The sequence below is a fragment of the Gymnodraco acuticeps genome, unplaced genomic scaffold, assembly GCF_902827175.1.
Source record: "Gymnodraco acuticeps unplaced genomic scaffold, fGymAcu1.1, whole genome shotgun sequence".
Classification (NCBI taxonomy): Eukaryota; Metazoa; Chordata; class Actinopteri; order Perciformes; family Bathydraconidae; genus Gymnodraco; species Gymnodraco acuticeps.
This window is the reverse complement of record NW_022990177.1, coordinates 243,151-263,836: the sequence shown is the minus strand read 5'-3', so window position 1 is coordinate 263,836 and position 20,686 is coordinate 243,151. Positions and strand designations below refer to the sequence as shown.

The following is a 20,686-nucleotide window of genomic DNA, read 5'->3' as shown; positions in this document are numbered from 1 at the left end:
TCATCACCAGCACGGGGTAAAAACCCACCAATGAGCGCTCAGCTCGAGATACCAGCGAATCGTTTCCCATCAAGCATTTCGCTTCAGCAGTCCGTGGAGAGGAACTGCGCCGCCTCGCCGCGCCTCGCTCTCAAGGCTGCGGGCGTCTTTGTCCCGCGAGATTTCAACGTCTCATGTGGGCGAGCCTCCAGAGCAAGTCGGACAAAATGACTAACCATCATGCAACGCACGAGCAAGACGTTGATCGCAACTGCGCAGGTCTGCGCAGGTCTCGCTTGTCTCAAACAAGTCTAGCAGCTCTGTCCCCGTTGTTTCCACAAACACCCCCGCCTCTGTTAGTACACATTTACTGACACAAACGTTTGTATCATCTGTTGTAGACCCCAATAAATAAAATAAAATAAGAACTCATTCTCAAAAAAGATAAACGTCATTCTTAAAATGTATAAACGAACATTAGTTTGATTAATATTGATTAGAGTTTGTGTGGATATGTAGCACATTAACATTTCAATAGCACTTAATGACTGACTGAATGGAATGACAATAAATGAAAATGTAAAACGAAAAAAGCGATCATGAAAATGTTTCCATAAATGAATAAAATGATTTTTGACCACTTTGTTGTTCAGATATTTCACATATTTGTAACTAAATGAAACATGAATTGAAACAAAACACGGTATAAACTGAGGAGTGACTCCCGTGAGGTTCATGTGTTTTCTTCACTCTGCTCTCATGTCAAGAAGCATCAGATCAGTGCATGCACTGCCTCGTCCAATCAGTGAGCGATACACTGTAAGGGGGCGGGGCGAGTATCTGAGGATTTTATCGAAGGATGGTCTGGTGGTTCCTCGGTTATCGCTCCTCCATGATCGCTCCTCGCTCCTCGGTCCTCGGTCCTCCGGCAGAAATAAGAGCCATGGGACGGTACTCAAGATGGCGCAGACAAATCAACTTCCGGTGAGACCGAGGACCGAGGAGCGAGGAAATGAAAATAGTCGACCTGAGACAGGGCCCAGGTGTCTCTCTGTGTGCGGGGGGCGGGGCTTAACAGACATGCTGCAGCGGCACACAGAGATCTGCCGGGGACAGAGCGTTCAGAGAATATAGAGACACTCTACAAAGCTCATTTGCCATTAGTGTTTTCGCGTTAGCGCGTTGACACGAGTAGAGCAGTCTGTCCAAACAGCCGGCCAAAAGGCGTCATATTCAGTCGGAGAAATGCACAATTTTCGACTTCCTTAACTCGTAGCTCTGTTGCCCCAATTACGAGTAACGTTATCACATCAGGTGTGCAGAGGTGGGAGAAGTACCAGAGTGTAGGAATACTCTGTCACAGTAAAAGTCCTGCATTCAAAATGTTCCTCAAGTGAAAGTAGAAAAGTATTCTCATCAAAATATAGTGAAAGACAGTAAAAGTAGTCGTTGTGCAGATTGGTCCATTTCAGAATAATATATATATATGTTTTATAATGATTGATCATGAAAGTGTTCTCAAAGCTGGTGAAGGTGCAGCTAGTTTGAATGACTTTGTATACTGCAGGGTAGCTGGTGGATTTACTCCAGGTGGAACTAAAGTCTGATTCAACACTTGATTATATTTCACATCATTCATCCAGATCTGTGAAGTAACTAAAGGTATTAAATACATGGAGTGGAGTAGAAGTACACAGTTTACCTCTGAACTGTAGTGGAGTAGAAGTACTAAGTAGTAAAACGTTTAAATACTCCAGTAAAGTACAAGTACCTCAACATTTTACTCAAGTACAGTACAATATAATAACATAATTATATATTTGATTTATTTCACATTTAAATAAAGCAATGTTAATCCGGTTAACAATTTGTTTAGTTTTTCACTTTAAAACATAACAAAAAGTACATATAAGAATACCATTAATACCAATACCGTATCGATAAGAGTAGTAGTAGGCCCTTTTTGTTTTTTGTTTTATGTATATATGTCACACTGCGGGAAACGATATTTCGATGTTTCTGATGTATAACACATGTAGAATTCTTGACAATAAAGCTGACTTTGACTTTTGTGTTAAAAACCTTAGCGATACCCATCCCTAGATATTACACAAGTAAAGTGTTAAGAGAGTGAAATGTTGCTTTACGAATTTCAACACTTGATGCTGTCTCATTGATTCCACTTTCAGATACCTGTATTTGAATTAGTTAAAAGAGAGAAACCATTTAGACTAAAACTGGACTAAAACGTTTTGAGTTGTCGTCGACTAAAACTAGACTAAAACTATGAAGGATAGAAATGACTGAAATGTGACTAAAACTAATAACCATTTTCGTCTGACTAATACTAAATCAAAAATAGCTGCCAAAATTAACACTGGAACAGGAGAGAAAGACAAGGTCATTAAAAGTCACTTTCCATAAAAGGTGATTAGGACACTTTTTTGGTTTGGTTTGACATTGGATTATCAGATGTTTATTAGACCCCCTTACATTGGTACATTTACCCAAAAAGGAAATATTCTGTTATACTTTTACCATCAGAAGAACTTGTCTTTCGTGCAAAATATACAAGAACACAAATGATTCGCAGTTTAAATATACATACATTCTGTTTTCTATTCAAGAATAAGAGATGGACCCTCAAGCAAGCAGAACAATTGAAGTGGCGGCACTCGGCCGGCCATTCAGCCTCGGGATGCTGTACGACTGCCGGCAGGATTCACTCGTCCCTGGTAAGGATCCACATGTAAAGTTACTGAACAGCAAAAACTGCATAAAACTTAATCCAAATATTCAGGTATGGGAACCTACTTGTAAAAAATGCTAATTGTTTCTAAACTTGCTGAAGCTCCATTCTAGAAAAAACAAAACTGCAAATCATCCCATGATCATTACATGACTTTTGAGTGAGCTGAAGGATTTGGAATTCATGATGTATTGTTCAGGGAGCCAGTGTAGAACATATTGAGGAAATATGATCTGTTTTCCCAGATGTTGCATTCTGGTTCAACTGCCGAGTCTTAAGATAACTAATGGGATGGCCTGATAATAAATAATTGCATTAATCCAGGCCATGTACAAATGCATGGTCATTTTGAATTGATCTTTTTGAGACCGGATGTCTGACTGCAAAGTTAATGTGATAGTAAAAATGCATATTCTTAACAAAACTCCCTGACTCTGGACCATGGTGTTGGAGACCAGGGCATACCATACAGAATAACTATATCTTTAGAAAAGGCTTGAAGTTTAGTTAACTCTATACATATAATAAGTATCATCTGCATAACTGAAACTGTATTTTTTTCTATAGAAATTGCTTAAAGGTAGCATATAAATTAATCAGAATAACATAATTGAGGATTGATCATTTACATGTGCCAACTGAGGTTGCTCAGATAAAAAACACGGATTATTATTGTTCCTTTAACAACAATGAACTGTTCGATTCTCAGTTATAGGACGTGATGGTCAATGATGTTGAATGCAGGACTAAGAACTAACAAGAAAGTACAGAAACAGATTTACTGATGATTAAATAAATTATTTAAAAAATAGATGTAATTACAGTTACTTCATAAGACTGTGCTACATTAAAGACAGATTGATCATATCTAGTAAAAGGGCTGATTAAGGATAACTGCCCTGGTTGGGTTAGAGACAATGTGATGGTTTAGAAATAAGAAATGCATTTTCCTTGGGGAAGTCATATGGGGGAAAAAAGGAGTCTGAATATATATCTGATGTGATTGCAGATGGTTGAGGGAAGCAGCTGCATTTTGAGAAATAAGAATTGTATTGAAGAGATCTTAAATGGGTTGCTATGTAAGGATACCTATATATAGAGCTGTTACTCTATGGAGCTAAATATGGGCCAAAAGTTTTGATCATTCTAAATATGATGTATTTGAAAGTTCATTGATCCTGAACTTTGAAAAGTATTTGAAAAGTCCTTTTCAGGTTGAATATCATTTTAATTCAGTCTAGCATTTTACAAAGTATTGTTTTCATATATTATCATTTTCATTTTGATATTTGAGTCATTCTTTTTTTCAGATTCAGCCGTCATGTTGCCTTCAGGAATTGTATATACTGGTAGAAATATTACTCAACACTTTCTATACACAATACTCCCGTTGTAATGGCAACTTTGTTGTTCCAATGTCCTATTATTCGTTTTGCCATTACTTCACAGGAGAATGAGTGATCCAGACGCAGACACATAACAGATGCTTTCCGGTCTTGAGTGAAGTTTAGAATTATGTTTATATAGAGTTTACATTACCAAGGTTTAATTACTGACTGGATGGTTGTTGTATCTTGAGCATCTGCTGGGCAGTTCATGGGCTGGTGAGATCGGTATGCTCTTCCTCCTGTGTCCTCGCTCTTCCAGTCACCTGTAACCCCCTTTATGCACCCGGTGCAGCTAAATCCTGCCACCAAGTGTTCAAAAATAATATTGCACTATAAATATAAATAAGGTAAACTGACATGCCAACAACATCCATAAAATGTCTCCTCCTACACCTGTGATTGGCAGTCAAAAAACTGATGCCAGTGCAGGGTTCAACGCTAACTTTTAAAAGTGGTTGCCAGGCAACCAGGCATCAGATTTTGGTTTCTAAAACTGAAAATACGGCTGCCATTTTTAGTCACCTTATATTTTAAATAATTAAGATACTATACAGTTATACATCAACTTAATAATGAATTGTGACACAAAATAATGTTAAAAAGCTTTATTACAATAAGTAATTAACACAATTATTTGAAAATAAAGTGGTAGTAAACTTGTCCACCCTCAATTGCTGGTATAGATGAGAGTAACACCTACGTCACTTCCGGGCAAAAATAACGGCCCCGCCCACTTTTGGGGGAAAACAACGCGGTCATTTGAACGGCGGTCAATTCAAATTCTGAAGTTTTTGCCAATCCGATCAATTTTTTTTGAAAACCGTCGATTTTGGGATCTTCAAAGAGCTCGATTACGATGGCCAGTCAGGCAAACAATTACATTCGATCATTGGTAATCGACAATCGGTCTCGATATATGGTTAAATGAAAATCAGTAGGCGAGGCTGTAATTTCTCCAGCTGTTACTCTCATGAGCGAGGCGGAACATAATAGTTGTATCATGCCAACAAGCTGCCGTGTCGTTTATTGCACCTCAAACATTAAAAATAATCCAGAGTTCAGTGTTTCTGAACTTCCTCTAAGAAGAAAGGACAGTCAAAGAAGAGCTCTGTGGCTTCAGGCTCGATCGTCGTTCAAATGACAGCGTTGTTTCCCCCAAAAGTGGGCGGGGTCGTAAAGTGACGTCGATGTTACTCTCATCTATGAAAATCGATAGCCTACTGCCATATTTAACCATATATCGAGCCCGATCGTCGATTTCTAATGGCTTAATGCAATTGTTTGCCTGTCTGGCCATTGTAATCGGGCTCTTTGAAGATCCAAAAATCTCCGGTTTTCTTAAATTTCTGATCGGATTGGCAAAAACTTTAGAATTTGTATTGACCGCCGTTCAACTGACAGCGTTGTTTTCCCCCAAAAGTGGGCGGAGACGCTATTTTTGCCCGGAAGTGACGCATTTGTTACTCTCATCTATACTAAACACCAGTAGTGCAGCTGTTGTCATGTTCTTCACAGATCCACAAATGAATTGAGCAAGTCACTAGTTTCTTGGTCATCCGTTGTCTCCCTTTCAAATGTCTTGACCTTTGTGCTGACCCCCACCATAGATCCATTGGCCCTTCAGCATGAAGTCTTGGATTGGCCACTAATACATTTATAATGTTAAATAAAAACCATTCACAGTTAAGAATTAGATATTAATTATTAATGCTGTAAATTACCTTTATATGTCTAAATATATTTCAAATGTGTTACCTTTTTATAGAAGTGATTATATTTGTATGCCAATATTTTCCTATGGTAAAGCTTTCGTTTTGCACTTTTATTTTGGTAGTAATAAGATCGGGACTCTTATTTTGAAGGAACTTTTACCGAAAGTGAATGGACAACGAAGCAGAATGTACTTAACCCACTAAAAGTATTTCTTCTTAGTGAAACATTGATTTAACTTCTGTGTGACAGCTATCATACTGGAGAAATAAGAAACTGTAATTGTATGCAATCATTTATGGCATTAATAATTCATATATAATTCTTAACTGTGAATGGTTTTCATTTATTTAACATTCAAAATGTATTAGTCTGGCCAAACTTGTTGGCAACCTAAAATCCCTCTCTTTCCGTATCTCAAAACAGCCAATCAGAATTGACCTTCTCGAGTTCTGCGATTTGGGTGGTTTTGTGGCACATTTGTAACTCTTTGCCAACTTGAGCGAGCCCGAAGGCAAACTTGAGCTCACAGGGTGGAGGGGTTGAGCGAGGGAGAGAGTGTGCAGGAGTTTGTGACAGGGCTTGAGACTCAATTTCTCTTCAAAATATAATTGATGTGCTTGCAAAATACATTTTTCTGTGGTCAAAATGTTTCATTGCATGCTCAGGATAGAGGCACAAAAATAACGCCTTATATTTCGCCTCCCAAGACTTTACAAATGTCCTCTTTGCTTTTCATTCGGATTCACCTTGCGCTTTAAGAGTTGAATCATTTTGAACATTCGTTTGAGATGTTGACGGGTTGGCCAAACTTTTTACCCCTCAGTCAAACAAATGGGGCGAAGCCTGCGAGCTAGTTCAGGCAGTCAACTCGAGCATTTATGCTGCATTCATACATAACGCCCCCTTGCCACTCTACAACCAACCAAACAGAGTCTCCTTAATATGCCGCTATTGCTGCAGCTACCTCTACGTCGCCACTGCTGTGTTCACTTGCTATTGCTGCGTTCATGTTGCTGCTGCTTGCCTGCCGGTGCTGTCCTTGCAAATGTCTATTGCAATCTCCGACTCTGGAACCGAATCATCATACGCAAGAAGCCGTAAGAAATGCCTCATTCCCGAAACACAGGCTAGCTCAGAGCATGGTTCAGACGCCGCTGGAACGACCCACAGCTCCCGCACGGCACACATTCAGGTGTCCCACTCCCTTCCGTCCTCATCTGGAGTAGCTTTTAATATCCTTTGGGCCAGAGGAAGTCCCGAGTTCTACGCCAGCTCCGGTAACAACCCCTCTCTTGTGTGTCAGCTAAGAGTCGCACTGTCTCTCGGTCGGCGGGTATTTAAACAACAAAAGGCAGGAGCAAGCTGACTCCGGCATTCCCTGCCATCCTGTCCTACCTTCTCGAAGTAAAATCAGCGCTTGAAGCCTTTAATTCCACGATATTCCCGTGAACAAACTCGATTTCCTCTGCCTGCAATGTAAACAAATGTTTCTACTTCCGCGTTCAACCACGTTGTGCCGCTGACGTCACACCCCCGAGGATTCTGGGAATTGGAGTCCCAGATCCAGTCACAAGTTCTAGCTTCCTACCCCCTGCAGCAGCAGTTCCTTGTGCGAACGCAGCATTAGGAATCGCATCTTGGCAGGTATATAATACTATTCTGCATAAGCGATGTTTTATTATGGAAATGTGTGGCCTGCAGTAACTTAGTCATATTTGAGGCAATGATACAGAAGTTGTAACCAAACAAATGAGAGCACCACAGACCGTGCAGGCTTTTAAAAAAGGCCTCAAAACCCATCTCTTCAAAAGAGCCTTTGCCTAGACCTTCTTATCACCCTTTTATTTATTTATTTTATTAATTATACCGTGTTGTGTAATGTTTATTTATATTGTTTATGCTCACTACTTGTAGCACTTCGGGATTTGAAAAATCAAATATGAAGTGCTTTATAAATGGAACCCATTATTATTAAGTGTACAAGTATACTACTATAAATGGAAATAAATGAATCATTTCCGTTACGTGAATATGAAGGGAGGCGCGATACATTTTTGACCATCATTTTAGACTTCAATCAGCTGTGACTTCAGGTGTTCATGCTGCCGACATACCCGTTTCAGATCCTCGTAGCAGATATCAAGCAAGAGCGAGAGGAGAAGACCTCCATAAGCGAACAAGCCGATCCGGCATCAGTACCGAGTCGAGGCCCCTTGATCAGCTGATCCGTGAACACGGAAGTCGCATTACGCACAAGCCGACCGCGTGCAGGCCCTCTACGCCGCATCCAACCCCTCCCAGGAAATTCAACAAGCAGATAAATGACGTTTATCCGTGTTCACAGCACGTTTAGGCATGATCGCCTCCGTGTCTCATCAAATTCGTATCTCGGCACCCCTTTGGGTTGGGGGAGTCCGGATAAAATAATGATATATTTAAAAATGAATAATATAAAAGAAAGAATGTACAGGTGCTCCCTCATACTTTCATATAACTGGTGGTGGTGCGAACCGTGCTTGCTTTAATGATCGTACGATCCCCTCTATCTGGTACCTCAATAGCATACCTCAGCTAATGTCTCAGTGCACACGTCAAGCATAAGGAATGGATGCAATATAAACACCTCATGCTCAATGTAGTCTTGCAGCGTATGTCTCTCACAGCAATGAGTCACTCACTCGGCTCACGTTTTAATCATCTGCAGAATACCTTCATTGCATTATTCATTAATCAGCACTTCTCCAGAACGGTTTCATCTGATTGCATCCCTGTCATTCTCTGTTTTATAATGATTGCTTATTCTGCCCTTGTGCGTGAAACCACACGTATGCCCTATCCGACCTGATATCTGCACCGTACTGGCTAATCAAAAACTGTTAAACTCCTACGGTAAGCTATGCATAGAACTGGTGGTGGTGTATCACATCCTTCTAAGATAATGTTTTACCACATGCTATGCCTCTCTCACTTATTACAGCAGACTGTCTGAGCATCAGAAGTCTCTCTGTAGCAGCAGACTGACTGAGTATCAGAAGTCTCTCTATAGCAGCAGACTGTCTGAGCATCAGAAGTCTCTCTATAGCAGCAGACTGACTGAGTATCAGAAGTCTCTCTATAGCAGCAGACTGTCTGAGTATCAGAAGTCTCTCTATAGCTGCAGACTGACTGAGCATCAGAAGTCTCTCTGTAGCAGCAGACTGTCTGAGTATCAGAAGTCTCTCTATAGCAGCAGACTGACTGAGTATCAGAAGTCTCTCTATAGCAGCAGACTGTCTGAGTATCAGAAGTCTCTCTATAGCAGCAGACTGTCTGAGTATCAGAAGTCTCTCTATAGCAGCAGACTGCCTGAGCATCAGAAGTCTTGCTCCATGCAATAGTCAGTATCACAGGGAGCGCAGCTCACCCCATCCTATTTTCCTTCTCTCTCCATGAATGTTATGTTCATTCTTTTATAATGACCTTGCGATGTCTTCAGATCTTCTCTAGTTACTTACAGATGCTGCGCCTTCTGCTGGTTCGGGGGATTTCACAATGAGTGGTTGCCCCACCAGCTTGCCATGCCCTTCGTTCAACCTAATGACTCTGGATCTACACGTCAAGCCCTCAAGGATTTCCCATATTCTGTCTCCAACCAAGAGCATGATTCAAAGCATACAATTCAGCTTGGTACTTTATCTTCTTCTGTCCCTCCTCCGTGTACTTATGCAATAGATATAATAGTTGTTCATGCATTAATTGTATTTTCATTCAAATCCTGCAATCTTCAAGTGCTAAGTATTAAGCCACGCTAGAGTTCATTAATTTGCTCCTCAAGGGCCTTAAGCAGGCACGTCCTCCACGCAATGATAAAGACTGCCTCTTAACTTTGCACCCGTGCAAAGGTTAATGTATAAGTTCAGGCAAAGGGGTTTCACTATACATTGATAAACGTCAGATGCAGTTGTTAGAGCTTTCTATTGGTTTCTCAGGTGGCGAATATACACAGACCTCTCACCTTTTAATCCTCAGCATAATCTCTCCCTTACTGAATTAACTTTGGAGATCAAATATACACACTGTTTTGAAACATTCAATGTCTGACAGTTCTGTCTGGAGAGTCAAGGAACCCCGAATAATCATTGCTAAAACTAACACTGTTTTCTTTGTCCTTTATCTTCCATGCTGAACTTCTCGCATCATTGCCCTCTGACACATGGGTCGGCACCCATGTTTATTCGATGGCTGCAAACCCAACGACGAGGGTTCTCCTCCAAGCTGCGTGATCTCTGCCTAAGCTGCGACCTGCCCCCAGATCGCTATTCCCACTGTTTAAGAATCTGCACAGCCACAACCGCAGCTCTATATCCGCCTACCTCAACCCTGAGTATCCTGGGCCGTCGGTCATCTTCTGCTCACCAGCGCTATATCATGCCTCACAGGGATGAGATCCTTTCAGCACAAGCAACCATGAGCTCTTGCACTACTCGATGATGAGTAACGTTCAAAGATGTATATCTGTAGAATTCTGTTATTGCATACCAGGTGGTTCCTGGGTTAGATTATATTTATTTCATTATAGTATATTCCCCTCATAGCTGCATGCTTGGGGGGGAAAGCTTATTGTCGCTGCCTCAAGACCTAGACACAGCAGTATTGATAGGTAGTATATTCCCCTCAAAGCCGCGGTGCTGGGGGGGGGGGTCGGCACTGGTCACTTCCAGGCCTACACATAGCAGTCTCTCTAGGTAGTATATTCCCCTTAAAGTCGCGGTGCTTAAGGGGGATGGCTTTTCGGGCTGTTCCCGGGCCTTCACATAGCAGTCTCACTAAGTAGTATATTCCCCTCATAGCTGCATGCTTGGGGGGGAAAGCTCATTGTCGCTGCCTCAAAGACCTAGACACAGCAGTCTTGATATAGGTAGTATATTCCCCTCAAAGCCGCGGTGCTGGGGGGGGGGGTCGGCACTGGTCACTTCCAGGCCTACACATAGCAGTCTCTCTAGGTAGTATATTCCCCTCAAAGCCGCGGTGCTTAAGGGGGATGGCTTTTCGGGCTGTTCCCGGGCCTTCACATAGCAGTTTCACTAGGTAGTGTATATAGGTAGTATATTCCTCTCAAAGCCGCTGTGCTGGGGAAGAATCGGCTCTGGGCTATTCCTCAGGCCTACACATAGCAGTCTCACTTAGTAGTATATTCCCCTTAAAGCCGCTGTGCTTAGGGGGAATGGCCACATGGCAGCTCGCCAGGCCCTCTACTTATCAGTCTTACATCACCAGCGTCAGGTTCGGGCTACGCAGTTTTGGGGGTTAGTTATTTGATCATCACTCATCGTGCTATGTATATCTATGGAGTGATGATGCCCGAGCCTAGTCGCCAAACGTAACTATATGCTGCTTCTAATAAACATGTTAAAGAAACACGTGAGTTGTCTGACTGAAATGGGGCGAAGCCTGCGAGCTAGTTCAGGCAGTCAACTCGAGCACTGATGCTGCATTCATACATAACGTCCCCTTGCCACTCTACAACCAACCAAACAGAGTCTCCTTAATACGCCGCTCTATTTAACCTTCCAGATCTCTCTCCATGCATTGCTTGCTGCTGCTATTGCTGCAGCTACCTCTACGTCGCTGCTGCTTGCCTGCCCCATCACCACCCCAGCTTCCACCCCAGCTTCCACCTGTAGGCTCGGGGGTTAGTTATTTAATCATCACTCATCGTGCTATGTATATCTATGGAGTGATGATGCCCGAGCCTAGTCGCCAAACGTAACTATATGCTGCTTCTAATAAACATGTTAAAGAAACACGTGAGTTGTCTGACTGAACTTAATTTGCTTCACCATTTTTTGTAAAACAAACACACGGCGCACCGCGGACGCAAGTAAACTTGCATCGCTTTCTGGCTCCGTAATCACACCAATGCACGTGCAACTTAAAGGGAGGCAATCCTCATGACACGCATTTTTAAATAATTATCATCCGATAAAACAGACCAGTCTCTGCCAGTCTTTTTTTAAATTTTTTAAATCCGATGAGGTTATCAGTGATTTTAAACTGATTAATTACCGAAATAACTTCAACCCTGTGGGCGGTGCCATTTTGACGAGTCACATGACTTATTTTACCGGAAGTGACGTGAACTATGCGTTTGGTGTCGAGGACAAATTGACGTATGTGCTTTGTTCATGTTGTTTACTCTAGTTACTCTCACAATTCTATAGAAATATGCCTCATTGTATCGCAAAACATTGCCGCAATTCGGATAGGAACAATCCACGGAATGCTCGGTTCCATCTATTGCCAACGGGTAAGCGTAGGAAGTACGTTCGTAGGCAGTGGCTAGCGAAATGTGCTCGGCCCGAACCGAAAGATCCACAGGCGCATGTATGCAGCGAACATTTCAAGTTTCCGGACGACTACTCTGAGAGTATGATGAAACATAAAATGGGATTTATTAATCAACCATTACTTAATGGGGATGCAGTGCACTGCCAATGCCAGCCAGTGTAAGCACATTACGCAGCAGACTTTACTTATTGTTTACTACGGAAGGAAGCAGGAATTGCAGGACCCAGAGCGCACGGAGCACGGAGCGGACAGCAGATAACGGAATTGCAGTTTTATTGCTTATAGATTATCAGAATATTTCAAAGGGGACACAGCCCCATTGGATATTAACCTATGGATTAACTACATCATCGTTTTTATCGTTTTAATGCCATTGAAGACCAGTTTAGACCAGAAAAAGACCAAGGTAAGCCATGTTAGCCTAGCGCATGTTAGTACCTAGCGCCACTTGTTTTGATGTATGTTTTTGTTGATAACGTTGCGAGTTTGTATCTTTCAGTGTTGAGGTGGGCACCGTTAGATTCTGTGTCTTTACGATCATAAACGATGTGTTGGATGTGCAGCTAGGATAAGTAATAAGGGAGCTAGGAGTGATTTGCGGTGCAGTAATAGGTTAGCATTTTTCGCTCGGGGCTAATTCAGAGGCTCACTGTTAGCATTGTGTGTTTGTTTTTTTTGAAGGAAAAAATGAAAAAGTTCAGTTAAATTAGTTTTTTCCCATTATATGGATATCAAATATTCATAGTTTATTAAATATTAAGGTTCCTGAGACGTTGTTTCCTGCAAATGACGCGATTTCGGCCCCGGAACCGGGTCCGTGGGGCCTAAGAGGATAACAGAGTATGTTTTTTTATTTTTTTTACAGTTGTATTTGGATGGAATGAATACCTATAGTGATAATTCAAAGTAATAAAATGATTTTTACAGTGAAAAAGGTCAAACGGAAAGGATGGTTCCCAAATTACCCAGAGGTGAGTCCGCCTGGACTTTATTTTTCTAAACTTCTTCCTCGGCTGACGAGTCCGAACTCAAATACTCCGCCATGTTTTCGTCGAATGAGCTGTTCATGTGTTTACAAAGTGAACGCATAGATGACGTCACGACCTAGTTTTTCGGATCATATGACTACTGAAAATGGCCAAAATGGCAGCTGCCTGACGGAATATACAGGTTTTGATAAAAAAAGAGCTATAAAATCATTATTTACCGGGGAATATCACTGATTTCTTCAGGGTATGGTTTAAACATAATGTTTCACTAAATACTGAAGTTTTTATTAACTATCTAATGACTGGAGTCTTCCTTTAAGTATCAGGTTGTGACTGGTCACAACAATAATTAAATATCACTCTTAAGAGGTTAATACAACAAATAATTAACATTTATCTATTTTGGGGTGCACATTTTGCTGTTTGCTGTCCTAATTTATTTATGTTAAAAATTGGTTGCCACTGATGGCAACCAAAGGCCAATAAATGGTTGAAATTGTTTCTGAATGGTTGCCAATGGCAACCTGGCAAATATAGCTAACATTTCTTCTCTGTGCGCTAGTGCCAGCCATGGTGCCGGCAGGTTGTCCTGGTGGAGCGCATGCTATTGCAAGCTCACAATAGGGCTGCTGTATGGAAGTGGGGGTCATCCATATGCATTCACAAACTTCACAATCCAGCACAGTTCATTGCTCTTATACCACAATTGTTGCCAAGTGCGATTAAAAGCAGCTCGCTAAATAGAACCTTGTCACTGGCATCAGTTTTTAATTTACTGCCAATCACGGGAGTATTGTGTATAAGAAGTGTTGAGTTAAAAAAACTGAAACAATTACTCAAATAACATAATATAACTAAAAGTTAATCAAAATAACCTGAAACCAAAATTCAATCTGAAAAAATGTAAATGCTTATTCTTTGTTTGAATAAATCATTGTATTATTAAATGTTTGGGATCAAAACTTGAACTTTACATTTATTTTCTTTTTTTCTTTGATGATCTTTAATTGTCTGAACTTCTGGCCCAGATGTAGCTTCATATTAATCTCTGTTAGCCTTGCTACTGTGCAATAAGGAAACCTGTGATTGTGATTCTTCTGATTTTAGTTTTAGGCTACATTCTAGTTTTGCCAATATTCAGATTTTAGGATAATTTTTTTGAGTAGTAATAGGAGCAGCAGGCATACATCTTGTAGTTGCTGGTATGCAAAACATAGACACCGCTAACAGTTTATACAAGTGGCTGGTTAAAAGGAAAAACAAGATTACCCTAACCATGGTGGAATCTTTTGTGCTTGTAGAGTAGAGAAATAGCAGTATATATGGTTAACAGATTTCCTCATAAAACACTATAACTGTTTGTTACAAGCAGATTAATTTAGCAGCTCGAATGTCCTGTTGTTATTTTAGATATTTGAACTAACCAATTGGTGGACCATTGGAATGGATATTTAGTCTTAATTTTTGGCGTATAATTTCAGGGAAAACAGTGTGTTTATGCGTGTTCTTTAGGCCAGTTGTTCGCAGATCCTATAGCCAGCTAACATTGCCAGAAAGTTCCAGATTCATTTATGTTCACTTTAATCACATTCAACATTAGTGACATCAATAGACGAAAAATGAAACTTTTGTCTTGGTGTTTCTCTAATTTTGTGTCAAACAGCTTAGCCTTACTATCATGCAATCAAATGCAGATGAATATCTTTGAATATCTTTTTTTTTGGACAGGCCTGACACTGTGGGACTGTGATGACCTGGAAAAAGATACAAGAGAAAGACCGAAACCTAGCAGTGACTTTGAGATGGTGGCATCTGAATCAATTGAGGATAAATCTTCAGCACTTGAGGTTGAAGCCTCGCTGAAGGCAAGTTTCTTGAGTGGACTGGTAGAGGTTGAAGGATCAGCCAAATACCTGAACGATAGCAAGACTTCCAAAAATCAGGCCAGAGTAACACTGAAGTACAAAACTACCACAAAGTTCCAAGAACTGTCCATGAATCATCTTGGAAAAGGCAATGTTAAGCATCCATATGTCTTTGATCAAGGAATAGCAACACATGTAGTCACAGGAATCCTTTATGGGGCACAAGCCTTCTTTGTCTTTGACCGTGAGGTGTCTGTCAACGAGAACCATCGAGACATTCAGGGCAACTTGAAGGTGATGATCAAGAACATTCCCTCCCTGTCAATAGAGGGTGAAGGCTCGCTGAAAATGGAAGACAAGGACAAAGCAAATGATGAGAAACTGTCCTGCAGATTCTTTGGAGACTTTTTGATTCAGAAACCTCCGACATCCTTTCAGGAGGCAGTAGAGGTGTACCAAAGTCTGCCAAAGCTGCTGGGAGCCAACGGGGAAAACGCAGTACCAGTGAAGGTCTGGCTGTTGCCTCTGACATGTTTAGATTATTCTGCCGCTAAACTTGTCCGTCAGATAAGTATAGGATTAGTTGAAGAATGTCAGAGTGTCCTGGAGGACTTCAGTGACCTGGAGATGAGGTGCAAGGATGCACTGAGAACCCAAACTGCACAGCAGTTCCCAGAGATTGGAGAAAAACTCAAAACCTTCAAACAGAAGTGCTCTCAGTTCAAACTGGAATTCCAACGAAACCTGGCAAAGAAACTTCCATCAATCCGAGGAGGAGGAGAAGAAGAAGCTGTGCTCGCAGAGGAACTGAGGAAGACATGTTCTTCTCCTTTCAAGAGCAAGGACCTGAACGAGTGGATGGACTGTAAGGAGATAGAAATCTCCATTTTGAAGTCGTACACCAACAAGATGAAAAACACCAAGATCGTCCCACGCGAAAATGATCTTCATGAAGAAATTCTCAAAGCAGAGCAGGCTGTGTGTTTTGTCTTCACCTCGCTGGGAAGAGATGAACCGTACCTCTCAACTTTATCAAACTACCTGAAACAAACACCCAAACCAGCCGATGCCAAAGATCCACACCCTCCAGATCTAGGAAAGGAACAATGGTACCTCACAAACAAAGTAGCAGAAACATTGAGGAACAAAGCAAAGCTCTTCAGTGATTTTGCAGAGGCCAACAAGGAGAACAAGAACATCACATTTCTGATGGTGGGTTTAACAAACGAGACACCGAAAGGTGCCAGCATCTACCTTTACACAGACGGCTTTTCTGTCAACGAGAACTTTGAGCCGCCTTCAAAGCCTGCAGCAGTAACAGGAAGTGATATAAACCACAACAGTGTGACGCTGAAGATTTCTCCACCCAGATTTGGAGCAGAGGACATCACCTCCTACTCTGTTGAGTACTGTGTCAGAGGAGAGGACGGCTGGAAACAAGAGACAGCATCCAGAGCTGAAGAAGTCACAGTGAGCGGCCTGAGTCCTAACACAGAGTACAGGTTCAGATGCAGGGCAGAGACACCAGTAGGTGCCGGGCCAGCCAATGAAGTCAGTGGATCCATTCAAACCTTACCCTGCAGCCCTCCTGGAGAACTCCACGTTGAATCTACCTCAGGTGAGATATCAGTCAGCTGGGAGAAACCTGCTGAGCTCGGACAAGATGTCCAGGTTTTGAGCTACATCGTGGAGTACGCCAAACCAGACCAACAGGGGAAAGAGGAAGATCTCCACTGGGAGCAAATGATGGCGGGAGCTGAGAAGGCGATCATTTCAGGACTTCAGCCAGAGACAGAATACGCTGTCAGGGTCAGGTGTGATTGTGGTGCAGCTGGAAGAAGCAAAGAAAGCATCGCTGTTAATGTCCGCACAACTAAACGTGAATTTGCACGTCTTGCAGAATCCCTCATAAGTAAAAGCAAGAGGATCAACTCTGAATCTCCCTCAGTTTACAAACTGCCTCTGACAGAAGAAGACATGGACGTTGAAGGATGCCGGAGGTACAACTTTGGCAAAGAAAGCATGAGGCAAAATTGTACAATAATGCTTCTCGGAGCAACTGGATCTGGAAAGTCCACTCTGATCAATGGACTCATCAACTACATCGTTGGTGTAGAGTGGGAGGACGATTTCAGATTCAAGTTAGTTGACGAGGATCAGTCGAGATCTCAAGCTGAGAGCCAGACCTCTGAAGTCACTGTGTACAAAATCAACCACCAAGAGGGCTTTAAAACCCCTTTCTCTCTGACCGTTGTTGATACTCCAGGCTTTGGAGATACAAGAGGAATAGAAAGAGACAAGGAGATCACAGAGCAAATCAGGAGGCTTTTCACTTCTGCGAATGGAGTCAGTGAGATTGATGCTGTGTGTTTTGTCACCCAGGCCTCTCTTGCACAGCCACACAACGATATGTGTTTGACTCTGTGCTCTCCATCTTTGGCAAAGACGTGGCAGAGAATATTCAGATGCTGGTCACCTTTGCAGATGGCAAGCAGCCACCTGTTCTTGAGGCAATAAACAACTCTAGGGTTCCATGTCCAAAAAATGACCTAGGGCTTCCAGTTTACTTCAAATTCAACAACTCAGCGTTGTTTGCAGACAACAGAAGCAGCAGTGATCGGGCCTGTGAGGAGAATTCTGATGAGGATGATGATGACTTTGATGAAATGTTTTGGAAGATGGGCATCAAAAGTATGGAGAAGTTCTTCAATGCTTTGACTAAACTGACAACCAAAAGCTTGCTCATGACCCAAGAGGTTCTAAAAGAATGGAGGCATCTTGAAGCGGCCGTTGAAGGTTTGCAACCGCAAGTAAAAGCTGGATTAGCAAAACTTGAACAAATCAAGACAACCAAAGAAAAGATTAAAGAGCATGAAACAGCCATGACTTCAAATGAAAACTTTGAGATTGAAGTGGATGTTATTAAGCCAGTCCAAAAAGTGCTCACAAAGAAAGGAGAGCACATTACCAACTGCCAGAACTATTCCATCACCTGCCATTACCCGTGTATGATAGCGGACGATAGTCAAAAACGTGTCTGTGCGTCAATGGATAGTTCTGGGAGGTGCACTGTCTGCCCTGGAAAATGCATTTGGAGTGTGCATTTCAACCAGACATACAGCTGGGACTATGTAAAAGTAAAAGAGACCCAGACACTGGAAGAGCTTAAAGTCAAGTACAATAAAGCTGCGAACGAAAAGATGACTGTTCAGGAGTTGATTGAGAGTCAAGAGGAGGAGATCGATCACCTCCAAGAGATGATAGTGTCCCTCATGGATCAGTCATCTCACTCTTTAACTCGTCTGCAAGAGATCGCCCTGAGCCCTAACCTTCTGACCACTCCAGATTACATTGACATGCTGATTGAAGGAGAAAAGGCTGAGGCCAAAGTGGGTTACCAGTCACGTGTTCGGTCTTTGGAGGAGATGAGGGAAAAAGCCACAATCATCTCCAGAGTGGCCAATCGAAAAAAACTCACAAAAACGGAAGAGGAATTATCTCGAGAGAAACAGGAGACGCAAGAAAAGAAAGGTTTCTTGAAGAAGGTTGGACATTTCTTTGGATATTAGGGGAAATCATGACATGAAGGCTCTTTAAAAAAAATGGTTGACCTGAGCCATGTTATGACCAATACTAAAGTTAGCATGACGCATTAGCACACACTTTTTGTCATTATCAAGCTTTGTTAGATTTTAGAGATCTTGTCCAGCTGGTGGCGTCATTTATCAGGTTAAGAACCCCACCGACCTGCATTATGGAAAACTGCTTCTTATCGGACACACACAGTCAGTAGGCGCATTCACACCGCAGTACTTTTCCCACAAAGGTTCATGTGAACTCTTTAGTTCGCATGAACTAAGTACAGATCGCGTTCACACCGGAATAAGTCCCTGGGGGGGGATTAGTCAAATGAAGCCGCTGACGTCACTTCTTCTTCTTCTGCTTTGGGTTTACTGGCAGGCCGCAAATAACTTCAAGGCGTATACTGCCGCCCAAAGTCCCCGGCCGGAAGTCCCCGGAGTTGGGGAAGGCTTCAGTAGAAGCTGCTGGGACTCCCAGCAGCTTCTACTGAAGCCTTCAGAGTAAATCGCCAGAACGCCGACACCTCCTCATCTCCACCGCTCCCATGTTTTATTTTGTGTTGCCATAAGTTAGTCTCTCTGCGTTTCTGCGCTGGGCTAATGCTAATGCTAATAATGCTAATGCGAGGATAATAAAATGGCGGCTTCACAAAACTTTTTGGGAGTTTTACGGGGCGTGGTTTGCAATCCTTCCAGCCAATCAGAAATATAGCTCTTTTCTCACAAGAGAGCCGCTCGAAAGTCCCTGCTCTCTAGCAGCTCTCTGCTCTCTAGCAGGGACTTTCGTGGGGGTAAAAAGGTTCTCATGAAGTAATTTTAGTACCGGCTCTTTTTGGTGTGAACGCGACAAAAGAGTTCTCATGAACTAAGTTCTCACGAAACCTTTTGTGGGAAAAGTACTGCGGTGTGAATGCGCCTATTTGTTGACCTCTGTCCGCTCGAGTATTGGTGCCTATAACGGTGACCACTCACTTTTGTTCTCTTGTTTTTATTAATCAATTATTAAGATGTTTCAATGTATAATACATTTTGATTATATGCCAAACATTTATGTTTCAAGTCAAGGTTTCAGACTTCCACAGTTATGTAACTTGTCTTGAAGATGTTTGCGGCAACACAAATGCTGTCTTGATTATTAAATTGAAAGTTTTATTTGTCTTCAGTTAAAGTTCCTGTTCTTCCTGATCAAAGGACCGACGTTGCAGCTTCATGCAGTTTGTGGAGATTCAACTTGTTGATCTTAATGTGATGCATTTACTGTATTTCTCTTCTTTCTTTGCTTATTGTTGAACATATAATACAAAAAGACAGTAAATAATTGAATAGAAATGTGACCTAAAGTCTAACAACAGTCAGCAGTGCTTGATTACTAAATGTAATGTGATTGAGGTGTGATAATAAAAGATGTTGTTGGATAATCGTGTTCTCTTTCAGTTTCATCAGCGATATGTTATATGTTATTATTTAGCTCCTCCCTAAGTGGTTCCCAACTGGAGGTACACGGACCCCAAGTGGTTCTTAAGGGGATTGCAGGGGTTGCGTAGAAGGATTGCAATTTATTTCCACACAAAAAAACGTTCTTAAATCAATGTTCATAATCCTGGTGTCCCCAGATGAAAGCTTATGAAAGACAAGCAAGCTCAAGTGTCAAATAAAAGATGTTGAAACTGCTAGAAGTGAGTCTTAATATTATTATTTTCACTCACAATAAATGTCAAATTAAAATTCTGTATTACATTTGTATTAAAGGTGTACTGTGTACTGTGTTTCATCAGGTGAGATCACAGGTCTCAGATATATACAGAGCCTGTCTCTGATTGGCTGGAACACCAAACAGATCATTGCAGCATTACCCATAATCCCCTCTGTTTCAGCCCTGTTTCCAAAGTGCTGATTCTCTGTCTGTTACTTCAGATGAAAATAAGGAGCCCCTCCCCACGCCCCTCTGAGAGACATTTGGTTACAAAGAACTCAATGGTGCTCTAGGAGGAGATTCAGGTGATAAGGGGGGGTTACCTTGGTTGCTGATTGGCTAATGGTTACACAAGACAACACATCGTTATGACATCATAAAGTGGCCAAAATCTGATCAGCT

The 20,686-nt window shown here is 41.8% G+C and overlaps 1 protein-coding gene across 1 annotated transcript; it reads left to right on the top strand.

Annotated features, from left to right (window-relative positions):
* Positions 1 to 951: 951 nt before the first annotated feature.
* Positions 952 to 17,989, top strand: LOC117547193 (stonustoxin subunit alpha-like). Its single transcript, XM_034217761.1, has 3 exons — positions 952 to 963; positions 2,607 to 2,714; positions 14,874 to 17,989. Exons 2-3 carry the CDS (start codon positions 2,615 to 2,617, stop codon positions 17,525 to 17,527), a joined length of 2,754 nt encoding a protein of 917 aa, XP_034073652.1. The 5' UTR covers positions 952 to 963; positions 2,607 to 2,614; the 3' UTR covers positions 17,528 to 17,989.
* The last annotated feature ends 2,697 nt before the right edge of the window (positions 17,990 to 20,686 follow it).